At 37.8% G+C, this 23,263-nt stretch overlaps 1 protein-coding gene across 1 annotated transcript in view; it reads right to left on the bottom strand.

Annotated features, from left to right (window-relative positions):
- Positions 1-22,826, bottom strand: part of fgfrl1a (fibroblast growth factor receptor like 1a) — a 117,801-nt gene extending 94,975 nt beyond the window's left edge. Inside the window, exons 1-2 of the mRNA XM_088630870.1 lie at positions 22,199-22,826; positions 20,528-20,622 (exon numbers count right to left, since the gene is read on the bottom strand). Of these exons, the coding sequence (XP_088486996.1) occupies positions 20,528-20,591 (64 nt within the window). The 5' untranslated portion in view covers positions 20,592-20,622; positions 22,199-22,826. The remainder of the gene's footprint in view (positions 1-20,527; positions 20,623-22,198) is intronic.
- Between the last annotated feature and the right edge of the window lie 437 nt (positions 22,827-23,263).

Raw genomic sequence — 23,263 nt, 5'->3', positions numbered from 1 at the left:
TTGGTGCATGTCACAAGGTTTACAGACAGATTAGCAGAATATCAGTATCAAAAGAAAGATTCTTTAACTGGGATTAAATATCAAATCCATTTGTACTGTCAGTACAAAGAGCATTCAAATTCTGCTAACAATGATTAAAGAGGGGGGTAAAACGTGCCGTTTCAGAATACATTTCTTATTTTTGTACAGCTTCTTAGGCATAAGTACTGTAATAAAGGGACAAGGATACATTAAAATAACTAATTTTTAATTAAATTAATTAAAAAATAATAATTATGTACAATTGAAAAGTTAAAATGTTTTGTTCACACATTCTATAAATGTTTTCTGCTACTACCATATATCCACTCTGTGTAGCAGCTGTGGTCAAGGCAGTTACATGTACTGTAAATTAGTTTTTATCAACTTTTTATCTGCGCTGAAGAGGCTTCAAATCCATGCTAGGCCTGTTACTTCTGGAGGTGTCTGCATTTTTGCTTTCCTCCATTATTCGAATCTTTCACTCACAACATATTTTATACCAGATCATCTTCTGTGCAGTATCTGGCTCGTGTTCTTTTAACCTTTTGACTCAGCCAAAGAGTCTGTGCGCTTTGGATTTCTAACATGCCATTTAACTGCTAAAAGCCTAGTCCCACCCTAGGTGCAGCTGAAAGATCGGTCTTCAAGGTGAAATAATAGCTGAAGCAATTCCGGACAGGGAAAAAGCTAAATAATACACAAAACTTAAGCAGAAAAACAAAAACCAGTGGGCAAATAGGAAACTGCATTTAAAAATAAGAAATGAAAGGCATTTTTATGTTGTGGGAGAGTGGAACAAGCTCCATATTGCTGAAGCCTGTACCTTCAATTCTATGAAAGAAACAGCTGGATTGGAAACTTGGATGAATTAACTACTAGCGAACGTGTTCTTTACAACCTTTCTTACAGTACGTATTTATGCTTGCTTCTAACCACTGAATTCCAATTGCTATTTCTAGACATATTCGGGATCACACAGAGTTTATAAAATTAATACTAATCGTGCATTTTTAATCCTATCTAAAACAAGCTCCTCATGATGTTAAACACAGTCCCTGTCGTACAATGATCCTGTTGTGCGAGTACCTGGGATAGTCCATTAACATTTTGTTTCAGAGTAAACTGACCCCTAAGACATAGCAGAACTCCAGTTATTCTGGCAGAGATGTGTATATCCCTTTACACACAGGAGATCAAAGGGCACATGGTTTTTCACTGCTTTTGTCAATATTCTTTGTTGATGTTCTTTTTCTGGAGATTGTTGTTTTCTTTCTCTTGCTGGAAGATACACCAAACACTTAATCCTAAATCTTTCACTCTGTCGGGTTCTTGTAACCCTGCTGGAACTGTTCCTGTAGATCTTGCCTCGTCTTGCTCAAAAACAACACAGGCAGTCTCCAGGGAAGACCCTTGCAGGATATGGAGAGGAACTGATCGTTTTGCAGCACACGGTAACCTAGCTCACAGATGTCAGACGCATTACTTTTTGTATTTATTTGAAAAACAAATGTCCCAGAAAGAGGATTCCTGTCGAGAATGGTAGCCGCAGGGTGGGCCTGCAGACCAGCCGTGTAATCTCCTCTCACAAAACAACCAATTCAAGCGATTGTGCTGATATCAAATACTTTACAACTGCCAAAGCCCTAGCCGTGATTTATTTTATTTTTGCACGTGTGTTTTTTGACAAGACAAAACTGTAGGCAAAAGGTAAAATGAACAGGTGCATTTCAAAGCAGTGAGCCCATTGTGCCGACTCGGCAGTCTTACAAACCTTCCAAGATGGCCCAAGCATCAGTGGGATGAGAGGATTTTCTTTAATCCCATAATTTACAGGGGTGGATCTTGGCCCCAGGGTTCCTGTTTTGTGTATTTTCCATTTACTCCGGTCTTCATTTGGAAAGGCACGTGACGTTGTTTCGCTCTGTTATTAGAGACTGGAGAGAACAAATCCAGGTCCCATGTTCCTGCTAGCCAGGCAGTGTCAACTCACTGGACGCCACGCTGGCAGGGGGAAAGGTGGCCAAAGGCAATCAAGCAGCACCCACTTCCTCTCAAAGATAAGGAAATACCTCACTGGAGCAGGGTCTCCCTTTCTGGGTTATTTCACATTTCTGGGTTGTCCAGAGAAGGAGAGTTCATCTGGCACTTTTTTTGTCTGTCTTTGAGGAGGGGTCCTACTCCATCCACACAGAGATGGATGTTTTTTTTGTTTTTGAAGTAGGGTGGCTCCTTTTTAAACTCGGGGGACCCCCACCCACTCTTTACAGCAGAACTGTCCCTGCTGCAGTAGAAAAAAAAATAAAAATTTGAACCTTTACAAAAACCTGAAATAATAAGCTTTTCACAGATCTTTCAGCAGAACATGTTTCTTATGGAAAACATGTGCTTAGTTAAACAAACTCAGTCTGTATTCCTGAACTAAACTTTGCGTGTCATTGTTTTGTCTTCCTTTTTGTAGTTCTTGTACTTTTCCATTTGAACGTACTGATGGCTTTTAAATTTATCTGGTCTTCATTGGCCACAAACAATCAAACCTCAAAGACGTACTCAAAATACTCTTATAAATGGCAAATAGGTTAAGGTACAAAGTTTAACTTTATAAGCACTACAAAACAAATGAACCTGATGAAGGTTATTCAAACATGAAATATTAATCTCCTTTTGGATCCATTAGAATCCCCAGTGACTTAAAAAGGGTTTTGGATTAAGCAGTAAAATAGTTAACCATCTTCCACTTGTACCCTCTGGGCTCTTTGAATGTCTGGCCATCGGCTTTGTGTCCCAAATTTCATCTGTGCATTTTCCTCTAATGTACTTTTCCCTAGCGGCATTTTTCCCGTGCTCCTGACAAGACAAAAATTGTTTCTCAAAACCCAAATGACACAGACTCTATCTCCGAGCAAAGCTCCATTTTTCAAACTGGAAAGGTCACTGAAAGACATTGTCTTGTGCTGCACTTGAAGGTTTGCAATTTGTTTTTATCATCTCTGACAGCACAGGTCATTTTTAACATGAACCATTTTCAAACACATCAGAATCTTGTCAATCCTGCTTAGAATTAAAAAGTGCAGGAGTCACAAAAGGAGGTTCTCCACACTAATAAAGGTGTATTGTGAAGATTCATCTCCTTTACTAAACATTTTAAATGTAATCTCACATTTAAATCTAGTCTCAATCGTATGGATTGCAAAGCTCAGACACAACCCAGTACAAGTAGGTCCCCATTATCAGTATAAGCTCTGATAAATGTTTCCCCACACTTACATCATTGAGCTATTGGGAATGCTTTGGTATAATCCCCAGCACTTGAGTACATCTTTTTTTAAGTGGCAAACATAAGCTACTACAATTTTTATCATGTTTTATCTTCTCATACAAACTAAGTAGTAGTAGTGCAGGCACCGAATGTAAGAAGTATTTGTACATTAAACCTGTACAACTCATCCATTTCTCAAGGTAAGATTGTAATTTCTCATTAAGTTGCAACTCAAAATGTACATATTCACAACAGATAGGATGTTCAGCAGTTCTATCTACTTAACATTGGACTGTGATATACAGCTATAAATGCAAAGTAAAACACCACCAGCACATCATTTGAATCAATTTATTTAAAGTTTAGAAACACTAGTTTTTTAACCAAGGTTCAAAATTTCAAAGAACTAACAAAGTGATCCACAAAGAAGCTGCCTTTAAGCTGTAAAGACTGCCCATTGTGGTATTTGGTTTCTCTCTTGAGAACCTTTCCTGTGTCCTCTGCAAGACCAACTCTTTTTGTCTTTTTGTTTTGTTTTTTGTCTTAGTAGTGCCTATTCCCTTGACTAAATATTTTTAATAGTAGAGTATTTGTCTTGTCTGTAAGTAAATGAAGATGCTCCATGTTGTCCTACTACATCCACTCACTACTTCCTGTTGTATTGATAGTTTAGTGACTAGTAGTCTGAACATGAGCTTTGAATTTTTTTTAATAGCTCGTTTAGCCCATAGTAGATTTTTCATTACTCACGTGCAGAAGTTACATACTGTAGCGGTAAGGGAATAAAAGTCTGCCTGTTAAGCAGCATCGCATTAAAATGTATTTATGCACTTTCTAAAATAAATCAATATTAAAAAGGGCAGCGAGTTATGTTACCTTTAAATACATTTACAGCATGCAAGGCTATCTTATACTTAATAGAAATGTTAGGATGACCTCCCAACTTCTGCAATTTTAAAGAAAGTTTCCCTGACTCAGGTATGTTATCATTCTAAATGAATGTTCTTTTTCATGATGAGTTGACTGGTAAAAAAAAAACAATTTCTGCAGGTGTTCATTTCAACTGCCAGTAGTTTTAGGCAATGCTTCCAAAAATAAAAATAAATAAAATAACCTAAAGTGAGGTGGACAGCTTCAATGGTGAATCACAGATGATTTCATTTCTAAGTAAAGGAAGAGTCTAGAAACAAAAGGTTAAGGGTGATTTTGAATAAAGCTTCCTTTATTCCTTATTGTTTTAAAAGAGAAAACAATGGCAACATTTGCCAAAACATGGGTGATGAAGGTTCACTTGCATTTTCTTAGCATAGTCTCCACAATTTTCTTACTGTTCAAATTAAAATTTGTGTTGGAAGGCTAAAGAAAAAGAATAGAAACTTAAAACATGTGGTCAATACAGCTTGCCAACAGAATTAGCTGTGGTCTGAATTCACAAACATATGAATAGGCAAATTTCACCACAGACTTGCACCATAAACTGTGCACAAAATGCCATAAAATAAACTCTACACTGTCTGTTTCATATGCTTAATCACTGCTACATCTCATATCATTTACACATAACAAAAGCACAAGAGTAACAGATTTCATAAAAACAACTGACATTTGTTTAGTAACGTACTAAGTATAAAAAACGTTACAAACATGAGGTGGCCATTCTGCCCATCTTGTTTCATTCAGTTGCTATGGTTAAGTATTCCTAGGATTGCTTCCATCTTATCAGAGAAGAAGCCAGCGTATCAATTTCAACAACATGGATGGGCATTCTTGTTCCAGATCCCTCCCACCCTTTGTGTAAAGACATACCTCAGTGCTCAGTATTAAATGCACTTTTTTATAGTTTCCACTTGTGACGTCTGGACACGTTTCACAGTGGTGAAGATGTCCATGGAACTGGCTGTGTGAATGCCCTGTGGCTCCTCAATGACAAAGTGGGGGTTCTGAATATTTGAATCAGGGATCCTCAAAGCATTCTCTGTCCAAGACTAAAAAGATCTAGTTCTTTTAGCCTGTCAGAGTAAGACATTCTTCTAAACCTGGGAATGTGCCTGTTCACTCGTACCTAGACTGATTACAGAGCAGCAATATATTTTTTGCAACATGGTGACGGAAACCTAAATGATATATAACTAGCTCATTATATACATGTAACTTGATTTACTTGCAATACTCAAAATGTATATTTCATGTAAGTACGACTACCAATAATGGTGCTACAGTAAGATATAAGAAGTAAATTAAATTAAGAGTATGACAATGAGGCTAACGCAAGCTGTAGAACATGCAAAACCCCGCAGACAATAACATAGTAAAAATCATGCCTGTAACCACATCTTCAAATCTTGAGTATGAGTTAATTCTAGGCTCCTAGTCACAACGGTCTAGTCTGAGTTTCAACAGCAGGCAACATGGTCAGAGTCCAAGTCATGAGTCATTGTTATGGTGTGTCTAGCAAATAAAATACATGCTACCTTTATTTTTCAAATATGCTTGGAAGTCACTCTAGAGAAAGATTTGCCTAGAAGGCATTTTCTTTCATGAAACTGCATACTGAAAATAAAAACAAAATACAAAAATGCATGATATTTCTTTTTGCTTGCTGATCCTGATGCCCTAAATCATTATTTTACGAAAGATTATATTTAAAACTTTTTCCAAAACAAAAAGGGCAAATTGAATAACTAATTAAGTCACAGTCCATGTGGTTTCATTGACAGGTGCTGTGGATCTGATTCAGTTGTTATTTTTTTAAGTTCCTGAAATGTGTGAATAATGATTCGGAATGGGTGAATGGGCATCAGATCACTGACCTGATAGTCAATGAAGCGACAGGCAATTACAATAAAATGCATGCCAAATTTGAAGTCTGTGATTTAATTGTGAAACTGTCAAGAATGGTTTATTTCTAATAGGTAGATCTGGTACTGTATGTTGATATTTGGTTTGAAGAGGGGTTTATGTCAGACTACTTCCTGTACTTTGGTGTTTGCAGTAGCTTAATTCATGCCAATGGTTCCTTTTGTTTTACTGCTGTGCATTTCCTCATTATCTTGCAAGACCTTTGAAACTGAATGTAAATGTAATAAAGATTTTTAGGGGCAGAAATGTAGCTGTTTCTAGTGGAGTGGTGATTGTGCTTTAGTTTAAATAAACACTCCCCAAATTCTTTCCCTGTATTTTAGAGGGTACTTTCTCTCTGCATTTCTATATACTGTAACTGAATGTGTTCCCTTTACAGATTCTCAAATATTATAGTAGCCTACACTCTTCTGGCATTCTTTCTTTCAATGTATTAATCAGTGTTTTTATTTACATAAAATTTACATAACACCCTGTAGGGCTCTATAGATCTTGTAGTTAGTAAGTGCGTCTGTGGATGGATGCAATTAAGGAACAAATAAAGGTTTATTCCATACTGAGAAGAAAAGAAACAACATTTTGGCTGTGGAGCCTGCTTCAGGTGTCAAAAAGAGCACTTATTGTGGTATCTTCTGCGAACTTCACTAGTTAACTAACTACACAAAAGCTAGATCACTGATCACATCACCCCAGTTTGAGTATGAACCCCTAATCTGTGGATGGATCATACATCATTTGCCTTGCCTCATGTGTGGTATTTGATTATTAATCATTAATGACAACATTTATCAAAGGCCTTCTGAAAATCTAAATATACAATGTAGTAAACACTTCTACACTTTATCTGTTTTCTGCTGTTGCTTGTTCAAATAAGATAAAAAGTTTATTTAAGTAAGATCTGTCTGCTCTAGATTCATATTGACCATCCCCTAGAATTCTCTTGCCATACAGATGACCACATAGCTTAGTTTAATTGTAGTTTCAATAGCCTTACATGTAACAGAAGTAAGACACAATGGTCTATAATTTCATTATGAGGCACTTTATTAGAAATTTCCCCAACTTAAGAGACCGCTAATGGCCTTGCATACACAAAAGAGGACGGCGACAAACATAGTGTGACAACAGCTTCTTCCTCAAAAACCTGTCAAGTCTTCTGTTCTTCAGTGACAGCGATTTTCCAAAAGTCAGAAAATGCGATTATTTAAACTATAAAGACCATTATGAGGGGACACAAAGACTGCAGCATAAGCCCCAGAACCTTCCATTTTTCTGCATCTGCAGAAGCAAACCGAGTGTGACAGGCTGGAAAGGAAAATGTGGGGCACAGTGAGCACACTGTAGTGCATTAGACACAGACAGTTTGGTACAGATAGATAGACTGCACAGTAAACAAAGTGAACCAATGGTAAATCTCTTAGAGATTAAGAACTGGGGGGGGGGGGGGGGGTTCTTTGACATGACATATATACAGCTGATATAAAACACAGGGCGTTGACAGTAATTGGCATGCAAAATCGAAAGGAAAACAAGAGGAGCTGTCTGATGTCAGAGGGTCGCTTTTCAACATCTCATTTGTAACACAACTAAGGGAACAGCTGGGGTGGGGGATTCTTTGCTGTTGCTCAAAGGAAAGGAAGAGAAAAAAAGACAGAGAAAACTGTAGAGAAAACACAGCCCCCCAATGGGGACCTGACATGTTATTCTATTGGCCTCTGGTGAGGGGCTGAGCAGGCCAATACCTCTGACCTGACCTCTGTCTCTAAGCCCTTTCTAATGTGATGCAGCACTCAGGCTGCTACTCCTGCACAAGGCTGGAATAAAGGCTTCTCCAGTACACTGGCATTGAATAATTAGTCATTGTGTTACAAGTGCAAATTGTACACTGCCAGAATTCTCTTCTGACAGGTAGTGGGAAAGTGAAGAAATCCATGTTTCCTGATCCACTTTCTTTTTATTAATTTTTATCAACAATGATACAATCCTTACTGAAGAAGTGATGCCTCAGTGTGGCACAGTAATATAACTGCAATTTTAACAACGGGCTTCAAGTTTGTTTCTATTTTGTTCTTCAGTTTGTACTGGATATCTGTACTGTTTAAAAGTAAGGGGTCACTTACTTACGTCCTGCAATTAAGATGATACCGTGTTCTTTTCTGAGTTGTGGAAAACCCGAGATTTTGGATTTTTCCGTCAAGTTCCATAAAAAATAATGGTTTAACTCACAACTTAATTATACTTAAAAACTGAAAAGGGGCTAGTTTAAGTTTAAGAAAACATAACAAGTAAACTGCAACAACTGACATAGAGTTTAGCAATTATTTCAGCATTAACTAAAATAAAAGCCAAATGTCTAAGTCTATTTGATCTTGGTAGCTGAGGAATCTGACACTCCATTTAATCAGAAGCACGCTAATTAAGCTAAGTGGCAAACAAATTGTAAGAAAGTAAACACTAATTGAGCTGGTAATAACCATTTTATGGCTTTCCAAGTTCTATCAGCAGTCACACTCCTGTCTTTTTTCTCAGTGAAACATGTCTTCCGAGGAAACTTCCCCACATTCCTGCCCATGGTTTTGGTAGCCCCTGTTCTGCTACTGCTGTCTCTTTTATAATGCAGATTTTCAGCAGAGTGCTTGCCTGTATTCCTCTGCTTAGTTTTCCAAGGCTAGGAAGCCCTTGGAATCACTAGGCAACAAGTCACTTCCCCCACGTGGTCTGAACTGTGGTATTTACTCTAGGAAATTAGATTAGGCAACTATAACAATGATTTACACACAGGCGAAACCTTGTACATGGCACTTGGGTGAGGAAAAAAAACAGCAACAGCAAAAACTGATATCCACTTCCTCATAAAACAATAGACAGTGTTACCTCTGCAGATTTTAATCTGTTTCTTTGCAACTAAAGTGGAATTTTTTAAAGTTGCATTAACCTAGATTCCCTATGCATTCAGAGCTGAATCAGAAACAAAACTCTAAACCCTCTGTTGTGTATTAGACTGTATATACTTCGCTAGCCCATTCACTAGTATGTTTTAGTCTTCCTCTGTTGGGAAGACCAAAACATTTGCTTTCTACTCCATATCGGAGTGCTTTTGTATCACAAATTAATTAAAATATAGGTCACTTAAAACGTAAAACACCACCAGAGGAGTACAGCAATAAGCTTCTGTGTGTTTTAGTCTACATAACAAACACAGAAAAGATGTAGAAAGTTTGCAGAAAATGCCATGACACATACTTGTTAACAAATCTTAATTCAATCTATGTGCAACACTGAAGACAAGTGCTTACGTCAAATGGTAGACCAGGAAATCATTCTGACTACATTCTCTCTTCAGATTTGTGGTAGATTCGTAAAATGTTAAAAAAGTGGACATCCTGTGATTCCACTACGCAACATCAACGTACAATTTTAAGGGATCTTGAACATTACGAAAATCAACATGTCCAAAGTTAAAAAAAAACATAAATCCCACTCTATTGTCATGTCTTGTCAGCCTTTTATATACAGTATTTACTCTTTCATGTTTGTAAACAACAGATCTATAATGTAACATTTGGTTATTTCTACGTAACCTCTCCCCTTACCTTAATACACTTAGCAACTACTATACTGGGGAAATGGAAATGTATTGTTTGCTTTGGCATTATCACAGCTTGTGGCCGAAGCAACTGAATGTATCAGCACCCCAAGGTAGCAAAAAATAACAGAAGAGGGCAGGGCAATGCCTGCTTTGAGGTAAACAGAATACAAGCTTCTATCAAGTTACACCTCCATTAAAAAAACAGTATCTGACACAATGAATGAAAAAATGAAGACTGCAGCTTCATCTTCACTGTTGTTTTTGTTCCACTAAAATGTAACACTTGCAGATGGAGCAGTTAAGAGCACAGAACACAATGCTTGTAGAGCTATATAAATGAGTGGAGGAAACAAAACCAAAGTCCGCTAGCTACATGTACTTTTGCATGTAACTGTTTCAAAGCAGACTAGGCAAGGCAGTCCTGCTCTTGTACAGCAGGAGGCCAAGAATACTCTGCAGGAGAAAATAAATACATAAATACGAGCTCTTTTTAGGCAATAGCAAGTGTTTAAAACTGACTTCTGGTCAGTCAGGGCCGGACATAATAATCCATCCATTGTTCTGTGTAAATGAACCCAGACTCTGTAAACAGGGTATGCAGCATTTGAAAGAGTGGCTGGTCCACGTCTTGTTTTAACGACGGTAAATTACGTTAATGTGTTTCCTCTGGCTTAACGCTGGCAATAAACTTGAGGAAGGGAAGAAGGAAGAGAGAGTGTGTAAGGGGGGCAAGGAGTCGATTACAGTGTCACAGGAGGGCTCTGGAATCCTGGGCACATGTCCCTCTCACGGCTCTGCCTCTCTCTCGCTCGCAGTCTGTTGCTTTCTCGGCCAGCTTTTTATGGAAGGCGCTCAGGGATCCAGCTCCCATGCGCAGTTACAGAGGTGCCACTTCTTCCCCGAGTGTATTTGTTGAAAGAGCTTTTATGCAGGAATAACCTGCTGGGATGAAGTGTTCCCTTCAAAGGGCAGTGGGCATTGGGAGCCCCAGCGAAATCCGTCAATTACATTAAAATTTAACACGTTTGCAGCAGAGCTGCCTACCTATGAAAACAGCACAATTGGTTCCACAACACCTCAGAGCAGCTGGTCAGCAGTGGAGCTGAAACCATTTCCTCTTCATACAGCTAGGGCATGTCGCAAACTGAAAATTAAGCTCTGAACAGTCAGGAGATTAAAGGGAATTTATGCCACTGGATTTATATCTATAAATGATCTCATTCAGCCTTCCACCGAGTTGACATTCATTGTTCGTAGCTGCTTAATTTGAACCACTTCACAAATGAGATGATCTTCCAATGTGTCAAGTACAGGAAAACGGCAAAATCAAAGTAACCCTACAGACTCTGCATAGCACCGCTATACTTCAATATAGACATTTCTAAGAGAAGAGTGGTAATTTAAGGCCAATCACTCATCTGCTAATGGCATGAAATACCTCCAACAGAGGAGAAAGAAATGAGAAGCCTTATTTTCCATCTGTTGACCATAGGTAGTATTTTGATATTGCTTATATTACCTTACTTATGATCTACCTGTTTTTGAACAACCTAGCTTGTCACTTTGACTCTTGTGACTGATTTTTTACATTAAAAAATGGTCTAATTCCTTTCAGAAAATGCATGTTTTCCTGTGACTTCTGTGTTGAGTTTCCACGCATTCCTGTCATATGAATCAGAATCACATGCATTAGGTCTCAGAAAAGACAAAATAACTCTTATTACATGAGTTAAAACGAATGAATTTAAAACATATAAATACCTGATCATCCCTGCAGAGAAAAAGACAACATACAAATCAATATTTGTTCTCTCAATATTTTTAAAACCCACTTCAGCCCAACAGTAAATCAAGAATTGTTACCAAGCGCTATATTTTAAAGTGGCTGTCACAGCATGATAGGCCCGATTTAACTGGGCCCTAAATATAATACAAAGCTATTTCAAAAGCAGCTTAGAAATGAAGCTTGTTAACATCCATTTATTTCCTCAAGCTGACAACAGTGAATTACTTAAACCTGGTGATTTATGATAGTGTGCACTGCTGCAACTGAGAAATGAAAGTACTAATTCTCACAGTAAAATGTGAAGCACACAAGGGCTTTTGAAGTCATATGACCACTGGCAGGGAGATCAATTCATTAGTAATCTTTTATAGTTGATAATGTACTCAATTGCTCCAAAGAAGAAGGGTAAACCATATTTTAATGGAGGCTTTTCAGGGAATCATCAATCACAAACTGCCTTTAGGCTGTAAGAGATAAAAAAAGCTCCCAATAGAAACTTCTATCTAAGCACTATAATAATTTAACCTTTTAACTCTGTCATTGGAGAACTGATGGCTTAGACCAAAGCTAGGTAATGTTTAGCATTTAGTGCATTTCTATAGAGCCTTTCAAATTAATTTCCTTGTACAGAAGAGGACTTCTTGTACAAGGTTCAGACTTCTACTCTTATAAACACAGCCACAAGTTCTTTAATGACCAAGTAGCCAGGAACTTGGCTGAACATCTCATCCGAAGAACAGTAACTCCTACTGCACAGTGTCCACTGTCTCCATAATGGAGACATAATGAGGCCCATTTTGGTGCCTTAGTTTTTAAAAGCTCTAGTTCAGAGGCAAAAGTGCCACTTAAGGCAGCAATCTGATTTTCCTCAGAGGCCCACCTGGCTTGTCTTCTGTTACAGGGTGGTAATGCCAATACATTACTGCTACTTAAACTGGTATTATAGAAAGAAAAGACATTAAAGCTTCAGAAAATCTTCTTCAGGCTCCATAGTAAGGTTTAACTTTGTTTTGGTCTACCATATAAGAACTTGACAAATCAGGCTGTCACAGCACAAAACATTCAAACGCTCATGCTGAAGAGCTCCGGCCACTTATTTGTTCCGATTACACCAAGTGATAATGACACACAATCAACGGGAACTAATTTCTAAACTAAATTGTCTTTAGACCTCATAATCCACTTTAATAACCACACATAAACTGTGGGAGCTCAGAAGAGAGAGGGTGGAGGGGCCACATTCCTCATAGTCTGTGCAATTCCTGTGGCCGAGAGTGAAGGATAGCCGTTTCAGGAATTAGAAAAAGAATTGGAAAAACATGAATAGACTGTGACTGCATGAACCTCCAATTATACGACCTAGAATTCAACTAATATTTTAAAGAAATATCAAAAAGTACTAATGGCACCTCACATTTTTCTTGAACACCGCATTTGCAGAAAAAAAAAGATCAATATGCTATTCTGAAACCCTTAGTTCTTGATTATATGTTTGCTTTACAGGACTACAGAAAAACACCCAGTGCTACCAAAAAGGTGCTATGCAAAATTAAGAATAAGCAATTATCATTGTCAGATCACAGTAACTTCAGTACACTTTAATTGCGTCATTTCCAATCCTATTTTTCCAATTTTAAATCAAATTGTTGCAGCTTGCAAAAGAAATAACTGTTTCAGTCGATTACCAAGTAATTCTCACCTTGAGTTCAATTAACTACCAATTAATTATGGCACAGAACCAAACAACAGGAAACAATTTACCAAAACTACATTAAAACTACATAAAAAACAGCAGCCTCAGAATAACTCATAGCAAAGCAAATTGTAAAATTTCAAAAAGAACATTCAAACAGAAGCTGGAAATGGTAGTCCATCTACCATGTTTTTTTCACACAGAGCACTGACATTGGCTGCCAGAATATAATTACCACAGCCTCCCTTAGACTCCTGAGTATAAAACTGAACACAAATTGGTACAATATAGTAGTGTCTCCACAGAATCAGAATCTACTTTATGAAAGGAAGAAAAGGAATTAAAAAACAAAGCCCGAATTTTAGGTTTAATCATGGTCTCTGCTACAAGGTTCATCAAGAACAGATGGAAGACCGATGGAAAAATAAATAAAATAAAAGCTTTTATTGGTTTATAGGCCAAGGTCACTTGTTATTTCATCTCTGGTTATGTCACTTGAGAAAGAAGACTCTCTTAGTGTTACTTCATTGAACGTATTGAGATACTAAGAGTCACGTGTATCAGTTCATTGATACTTAAAACTTCCTCATCCCTCTCCACAGTGGATGACCTTTAAAGCAGATCATCTAATCCTGTCTGGTTCCACATCTCCAGCCTCTGGATGTATGAAATATTTGCATGTTGCTCACTGATATAGCTCTATGACATGCTCCCCTGCGACCCTGAATTGGATGAAGCGGTTAGAAACTGAATTAAGATGGGGATTAATGTCCAGGTGGGTAATAACAATGAACCAATTAATTCCTTACAGTGCTTGGCAAAACTTAGATGTTACACTTCACACATAGCCTACACTTAGCTCTTAACTAGGGAGGGACTCTGGTCCCAGCTAACAGCAATGAATTGTTACACGCACTGAGCACCTTCCAGGTGAGTTCTGTCATTGTTTAATGTGAAATGTGGAATCTTTCAAAGGCTTGCTAGCTATTTCAGCTTTCTAGGTGAACTAGAAATAAAAAGGAAACATTTTGAAACTCTGAGCAGGTCATATTATTTCCGATAGGCAAAAAGCTACCTTAGATCAGTGACTTACTTTGGGTAATGTTACTCAGTAAAACTCTGTCCAGCTGTCCACTTAATAGCCAATTGTAATGCCTAACACAAGCACTGGCGCCAAATAGCTGGTCATTTTCCTTATGAAAGCCACTCTTATTGGCTTGACTCCACATACCCTACATTCATCAAAACATAAAAAACACATCAGTGTGATTTTACTTTGCCCAGTTCCTCACAAACTTTCTTTTAACCCAAATGGCTTTAATCACACTTCAGGCAGGTCATGTTCATTTTTCGAAGTCACAGTGTGATGCTTACGTTTTGCCACAAATCACCTTTAGACGCACATCAATGGGAAAAGCTGTGACAGGAAGCTTCACAATTTTTTCATCCGAAGCTAAGGAAAAAACAACAACTATGGTGTCTTGAAACAACATTGCAGTAAAAGTTTACCTCTCAGCAGTAGCAAACAACAGGAAACAAAGTAATAAAAGTGCCCAAGGCTATGTGTCACCAGGCTCTGTCCCCAGCCAAGACACAGTGAGGAATCAACCTCACACACTGTTCCTGTGAGCTGCTCTTTGGAGCTTCATCACTGAATTTCCAGGGTACCAAACCTTGCAGAAGCCTTGTTCAGGGCTACACAACATCAAAAGCCTTAAGTAAGGGACTACAGGCTGGGGCACATCTGTCCTTTGAAAATGGACTACATTTACATTAAATCCTAAATCTCATCTTTTTGGCAAAGGTATGAGCCTGGTGTGTGTGGGTGCCTCTCTTAATGCTTTTTAGTTAACTGTTGCAGTCTATATATAAAAAAAAAACTGTAGGTTTCAGTGAAAGGTCTAAGCACTAAAATGATTAATACCTAGCCACGTTTTAATAACACAAAATGATAAAAAGTTATTTAATGTTTTCATTCATATTTGTAGTTATTTATGACTTAGCACTGAACGTCCAGACCTACATCATTGACTTGGCTTCATTATCATGAATGATGTTATACAGGAGCCGTTAACTTTTAATAAGACACTTTCGAAGCTTTAAAAGCAGGCCACTTAAGTTTTCAGCATGAGAAAACCATCTAATCAAAACCACAAGATGGGGAATCCTGTTTAGTGACCTAACAGTCTTTACATTTTTCTTTCTGTAAAAACTCCTGTGTAGGCACAGAAATAGCAATTATCAATTCTGAAAAACAAGGCACACATACATTAGACTGGGGGGGATTGCTTCTCAGTTTCACTTTAATCCAAAATGATCAACTTTAACAAGTTTTGATTTCGGTCTGCAGAGTGTGTGAACTGTAAAAGATGCCTTGTTTAAAAGAGCTGTGGAGCATGATGGAAAATATGTGTCATTTTGCGTCATCTCTCATCACTCTGCGTGCATTCAGAACAACACGAGTAAATAACAAATCTTTTTTTTTTATTAAGAGGCAGCAGGGGCAGATTGTTCAAGGAGCTTTAAATACCCAATGGTTCTAAAACAGATTTCATAACTAAAAATCGAAAACCCAGATCTGTTCTTCCAATATTTCTGCTCATCACACGGAGGTTTCAAAGTCCTTCTTGAAGTTTAAAACTCTTCACTCCATATTGTTCTGCAGACATCTGTGCTTGTTTCCAAAGTGGAATGTGCTTGGTTTAGTTCCTACATTAAAACACGCAGCAATCACTCTCAGTGCCTCTACAAAAATATTGCTGTTGTATTACTAGACTCTTCGATCATGGGGTCCGACAACCAATATCCTCCAAATGAACCATCACATGCATTCCAGAGGATGAAGTGCGGTTCATTTTTCAGATAAAAAATAAACAATAAACTTCAGCTTCTTATGGTAGTGCTTTTTTTTCTTCACAATCAGTGTGCAATTCAGCCACAACTCTGCACCCAATTTAGCTGTGTTTGTGTACACAACTTGGACTCAAGCTCAAATACCACATACAAGACACAGCCGTGAGTTACTGGCTAAAGTCCTTCCTGAAAATTGGAAATATTTTAATGAAATAATTAGGTTATGATGTCCCCTTTACTCAAGGGTTTGTCCCTGTGCAACTGATGGTACAATGGCAAGCCTGTGTAATCCAAATGTTTCCAGAAGTCCTGTCTAGGCTGTGTTTATTTAAGCTCGGCAGACAGCAGCATGCAGTCAAATTTTCAGACTGTCCAAAAATTAATAGTCCAACCTAAGTGGCTGCAAGTGAAACACTGGAGGTAAAAAAAGTAATTCCATTTACATTCAGGAAATATGATTTTAAAAAATTGATGGCATCGAAGATGGTTAAAAAAAACCAAAATGCATTTTCTGTTAAAGGTCCACCTACCGCTAACAGAGAGATAACAGATTTTGACAATGTATCTAATGACTGATATTAGGATTTCTAAGTCAGGACTAGGATGTCCTGACTGATAATGCTTCTTTCTTTGTTAGTTACAAGCAAACAATACAATACTTAACTATAAAGACATTTTTGACACTCCAAAACGTGTTCAGCCTTCATGCATGAAATTCCTTTAGTTCAGTGTTCATCTAGTAGACTGCATTTACTTGTTACTAGCACACAGTACTGATTCACACTTCTTGATTCACACTGCTGTGATAAAGCATATTTTTTCTAAATTAATTTTGTCCAATTAGCACCATTTCAGCATAAGAGGAAAACTGGTAGGGAATGTCATCACAATGCTTCAAATACCTTGTCTCCTAATTGACTATTTCTGACATTGCCACTGTCACTGTCTCTCATGGAACCCTTTGACAAGCCAGCAAATCATTCTGGAGGATTAACATTTGATGGCTTCACATAACAGCCCATAAATCAAACCTCTATGATGTTATGCAGTTGACAACAAATGCTGTTTCAAATGTAGCTGTGTAAGGCCTTTGTTACTGCACGTATAAAGAGGGAAAAGCAGAAAATCACCCTTAAACTGTATGCTGATAAATAAAGTGCATTATAAAATGACTGAATGGGAACTAGCTTACAATGGAGTATAATGAATTACAAACATAAGTGAAGAGGTATATCTAAAAGGTGAAGATTAAGATAAAAAATATTGCAATGTAGAAAGAGTAAACAAACATTTCACAGGGATTGACCAAGAAAGAAGCTCACAACATACTTCAGAGGAAGTAAAGACAATATTCTAAATTAAATAATATCAGCAAAGAAATGCCAGGAATATTACAGGTACAAGAATGTTAAATAGCAGTTAAGAAAAGAAGATATATTATTTATAGGAGATTAGCAAAGCTCTTCCAGCAGTCACTCAAGGCAGGGAAAATGACTAATTTAGTCATTAATAGTACCCATCCACAACAAGACTGACATTATTAGATCAAGTAATTACATACTTTTAGTCTTACATTACAGCTACAGTAGGTTTATGTGAACAATAATTAACCAGAGGTTCATCAGTATGGTCTTAAGATATAACAGATAATCAACAGCAGTTTAGAAAAGGTAGGTCTGTCACATTGCTCATTATAGAAGCAACAAAAATAATGGTCACTACTGTATGTTGATATTCTGGTCCCGAGGGAAGAGCGCCACCTACTGGTCCACAAACAGGACCTGTGCAGCGGCAACCTGGCTTTTGCTGGAAAATCCTGATCCCAATGCTGATGAGGTCCTACCCTGAGATCTGATGAGATCAGGCTATAAGGTGGTAACACTGCATAATGTTCAATGAAAAACAGGAAATGAAAGCTGCATTAAAGCATAGGGGATACAATGTTACATGAACTTTGCACTGCACTGGGGACAATACAATGCATACACACCTGGAGAAGTGTTTCCCACTTCAAGTGCTGGTGTATCCCAGTTTCTACTACTTTTACTTCCGACTGAGCTCTTAATTGCCAAATGTAACAGGTGCCTTCAATTGATCTGCTTGCATTTTAAGACTTCACATCTGTTTTTGCACGTTCTGTAGTCAACAGATTCAAAAGTACCTCAGTTCTGTCATACTGTTTCTAACAACTTTAGAATAAAGAACTTTCTGTATCCTCAGATTATTCATTAAGAGATTGCTCACAAACTTCTGTCACAATGGCTCTTAATAGGTCATCAATTAATGATGAACAGATGCAGATGGGAACAACAATATTTCACACCCTCCCACAATTCGCAAACGTTCTCCTTCTACGAATGTCCAATCACTTCTATTCCAGTTAAGACCTTGAAAAACAGAAAATCATGGTTCCCTGGGACTGGTGTTCAGGAACCACTGGAATACATTAAAGACATTGTGCCCATCGAGAAAGATTCTATACAAAATAAAAAGAAAAGACTGAAAAGTCAGTGTTAAACAGTTCCCACATTTTAGTAGTTCAAAACAGTATACTTTGTAATTCCATCCGTATATACTATACAGCAGCATTATCACCATATTTTGGGATTCTTCAGAATAAATGGTGTTACATAAAAGCAAGTCGTTATTATTAACACTTTCAAAATAATGTCAGGCCTGTCCAAGTCAACCCTAATGGTCTTAGCGGTTCCTGTCTAACTCCAGCTTCACACCTGAGCAGGCTACATGGTGAACCAGGCTGTAGTTTAAAAACAAATTAGAGCAGTGCAATAACTCCAAAAAATAAAGATTAGATATGTGGAAAAAAAATGTAAAGAGCATCTGTTTTTAACCGTCCAGATGCAAAGTAAGACTTTTGTCTCTCTTCACCCTCCTTTCTTTCAAAGACTGTAATACACGAAGCAACAGCCAAAACACCTCTGAACACATTTTCCTATCTGATGAACAGCAAGATTTTATAGCAGAAAAAAATCCAGTCTGGCAATGGACCATAAATAAACCATTAGATATCATCAGGAGTGCTGCATGTTTCCTTTTTTCACATATATGTTTCTCTCCCTGGCGCTAAACCTGCAACACTGCCTGGCAAACAAATATAATTGCCAGTCTAATCTTATTAGTTTTCACATTTTGTTTGCTTTTAGTTAAGCACTTAAACGGAGCCCAGTCATCCCTCTGAATGCATCATTGTTAGAACATTTGCGATGTTATCTGCGGAGGCACCATCTCACATTGAAGCAAGGAGGGTGTTGTGTCTGAGGACAAGGATGTGTGGAAGACCAGAAAGATTCGGCGGGCTGACTCCTTCTTCGCATTTTGAGCAGATGAACAGATTACCTATCTCATTCCGTTTCTGCACAAAAATTGGCTTTGCTTTAAAATAATACCAATAGGCCATTTGTTTCCCTCCAAATGTTGCATAATAAATCGTGTCTGATTTCCCTGGTGTGTGTTATTTCCATGTCTTATTTTATTACATACACAGTCTCGGGCCATTACATTAGCACCTTCTGTGCTATGACTGGCAAAACATGATTTGTGCAACAGTATTAAGTTGCTTGAACAAGTGGTCGCTTAGGCACACAAAAGGGGAGCAGTGCTGTTTCCAAACACTTCCACAGATGGGAAAAGTCAAATCCCTAACTGGGTCCAGAAGAAGCTTGGTGGCACAGGGAGGTGGCGTCGCCAGCAGATTTACACCAACCACAGTAAAATACAGAAGTCATGCTCACAGCCCTGACAGACGTGAGGATGATGCTAGTTTCACATTGAGATTTCACAACTAGTACCCAACAATTTCCTGAACACAACCCGAAACAAGCCACAACATTGGAAATAAACAAGGAATGGACGGGCATTTTTTTTTTCTTTCTGAGCTTACGGGACACGTTTTTCCATCCTCCACCTCAAACACACTTCTCACACCACATACACACACACCTCTTCATTGTGCATTGATAACTGTTCAAACTGCTGTGCGAGGTGTCAAAAAGAGTGTGCTGCTCTCTGTCCCAAGAGAGGCTGGCTGATAGGCTTGTTTGTTTGGTTTAGCTTGGGGAATGCACACAGCACAAGAGCTGAAAAAGGATTAAGGCCAGAGAGAAATGCTTGGGATCCACAAAGAAATGCTATTGCTGACTTAGGGGTTTATTTCATCTTTAACTTTTCTGAAACTCGCTCTTCTTTTCTGTCTCCAAAAAAAACCTATAGACCTTATTTCTACTGATAAATAAACTAGTATTTCTACAGATAAATAAAAAGCCTGCAGGACACACTTGCTAAACTTAAAAAAAACACAAATGAAGTCAAATACACAGAGACACTGAGGAGTGTCATCTGGGAGAAAAGAAAGCTAATTGTAAAACAATTCATTGAGATGTATCAGCAGCAGCAGATAGCATTTGAATCAAACTCTTGTATCGTCCGTGAAATGAGTCATTTTTCACTTACCCCTTGCGCAGTCTGAGAACACAATCATCTCCAGAACGATAAGCGCTATCTGGAAAAGTCCCATTCTGACACTGGAAAACTTGTGATTTATGAATCTAAAAACAAAAGTGACAAGGAAAAACTGTCCTAAGAAATATGCGCAAGAATGACAAAAATAACAACCGAAATAAACGTTTCAGCACCCATACTGATCTCCCGAAACGATCATTTCCTCTTGGCAAAAATGTTATTCCTTCTCTTTATCTTTACAATGGGACAGTATCCCAGTTGCACAACCTCTTTGTCACTGATTATTATTGGTTGTTGATACTGTTCTTATTTCGAAAACACTGTCAATTCTATTATTACTTCCAATAAATGTCACAAGTTGTTTGTCTGGTGTAATTTGGACCAGCTACATATTGAATTTGATTACGGAGGAAACCAATTTCTAACAGTATTTCAAAAATTGTCAAAAGCAGTAAACACATTTGAATGCATACAGCACAATCAAAATTATTATTGAAACCGTTTTCCATTAAAGCAAAGAATTATTACGCAAATGGCCATAGATTCTGAAAATGTAACTTTATATATTCATTGGAAAAAAATGGATTTAAACGCCTTCATGTTTTCAAAATAGGGTCCGATATTTTAATGGAATCCGAATTCTTTTAACTCTACAAATCGAAGGCTTTTTGCCCTAGGGACTCAAAACAATACGGTTTAATTTCATTTAACAAGGCAAAGAAATATACATTGTCATTAGGTACTAATTTGAAACGAAAGCTCTTTAAAAGGCATGAAAAAGCATAATCCTGCTTTGAGATAGCTGCTTTATGCGCAGCCAGCGTGAAACCTCTTCAGATTATTAACTCCCTGTTGTTATCAACCTCTGGGAGTGCAGCTATTTGAAAGAAAGTGACGGTGTATTAAAATTTCTTTTTGTTTACCCGTTTGTTTATTTTGATTAACAAAGCAGTATTGCGTAAAAATGCGTTTTGTCGAAGCGAGTGATGTCGAATTATGAACATGATTGTACATGTTGTCACAATTATACCACTGTGATTTGTTGTACTGAATACTCTGCCCGGTATTACCTAGGAAATAGCGGTACAGTCTCTAAAATCTATTTTAGTGGAATACGGATTCCAGATAGATGTTCTCTTTTTTCTGACAGTTTACGGAACTGTGTTTTATTCGGTTAGTTACCAGGCACCATTCTCCAAAATCTTAATATGATCAGTTTTGTAATGAGTCTATGACAATATGATACATCCTACTTTACTGTATACAGTATACCGCTGTATTCACTGCAGTCAAGAAAATTATACTCAGATCGGGTTAATTAATAATAATCACAATAAAGTGGGTATTCCAACAGTTACAAGGCGAAACATTAATTTACTAACCTCAATAGTTTATAAGACCACATCTGTGTCCAGTCATACGAACCAGACGAGCATACTGTATGTGACATCACTGGATAAAGAAATTTCAAGAACTCAACTAAATGTGCGGAATTCACTTTTCTTCGAAAACCGCTGCTTGGTTTCAAACCCTTTCCTAAGAAAGGCGACAGTTGTGCAGGTTTGTGCCTGAAACTATGAAATCACAGTTCACAGCAGAGAATTTGACCATACATGCTATTAAAAAAGTTAAATATTCCATGTGATTGTTTGGAATGCTTACCTGCAGTTATCAATCTCTGTAGTTTAACACGAGCTCTTTTGTCAGAGAAAGCGTGTTTTCCATATTTAATACACTCTTTGTAGTTTTCTTTAAAATACACCATTTGAGTTCAGTGGATCCATGTGCATCTCGTTGTTTTCCAGTCACAACTCTTCCACGAGAAGGAAGGAGAGCACTAAATCAAACTGAACTTTGACAGCGAACTCCAGTTAAAAACAACTGTTTGTGGCAGTCGCTAACCCCACGAGAAACGACTTGATCCCGTTTTCCTCTGCCACCCTTTGAGCTTGAAAAGATAACTGCAGGACCTTCCACTCTCGAGCATGCACTGAAAAAAAAAAGTTATAGTTTCCGAAGAGTAGAGTTTCCGAAGACGTACAAATGCTCGCTTGCTTCCAAAGTGCACACCCGGCTTCAGTTCAGGTCCCGGTGCTCCTCGTTATTCTGAATATCGTAGTCTCGGAACCCACTTAATTCCACCAGATCTCTAACGTAAATATTGTGCGTGACCGTATCTCTCCTCCCCGGTGTGTATTTGAGACGAAATCGCGTTAAAAGTTGGTGTTGTAGTAATACCAGTGTGTGCGGCAGTCCCTCATACAAGCAAATAGTGCAAACGGACTGCAGTCCAACCCAGCTCTAAACTTTTGACCAATCAGAAAGAAGAGAACAGCAGCTCCTGGAGAACTTAACTCTTTAGGAATATGATGCAGAAATGAGACGGCATTGTGGTAAACCGAACTGGTGTGCTTGTGATTGGTTTATAAATTTAGTTTTGCTCACACATCCGTGAAAGACAGTTATCCTTCAACAGGGACAGGGGTTTTGCATCTTCTTCTGTTTATTATCCGGCTAATTCCCGAGTACGAAAGCAAATTAAATTTGCGCTATTATGGCCCAAAACGACAACTTTATCCCAACATGAATAGATATACTATTAATTTGAGATTTTTTAACAATTCTAAAGTTTTCTCCGCATAATGCATTAGCATCAAGATCAGTATAAACAAAGCCAAATAAAGCTGATTTTTTGTCTTTAAAGTCTTAGTAGCAATGCTTTTACAT

Source organism: Lepisosteus platostomus, chromosome 1, assembly GCF_059453375.1.
Source record: "Lepisosteus platostomus isolate fLepPlt1 chromosome 1, fLepPlt1.hap1, whole genome shotgun sequence".
NCBI classification, from domain to species: Eukaryota; Metazoa; Chordata; class Actinopteri; order Semionotiformes; family Lepisosteidae; genus Lepisosteus; species Lepisosteus platostomus.
The sequence above is the reverse complement of the archived record's forward strand: the minus strand, read 5'-3'. Positions and strand labels throughout refer to the sequence as shown.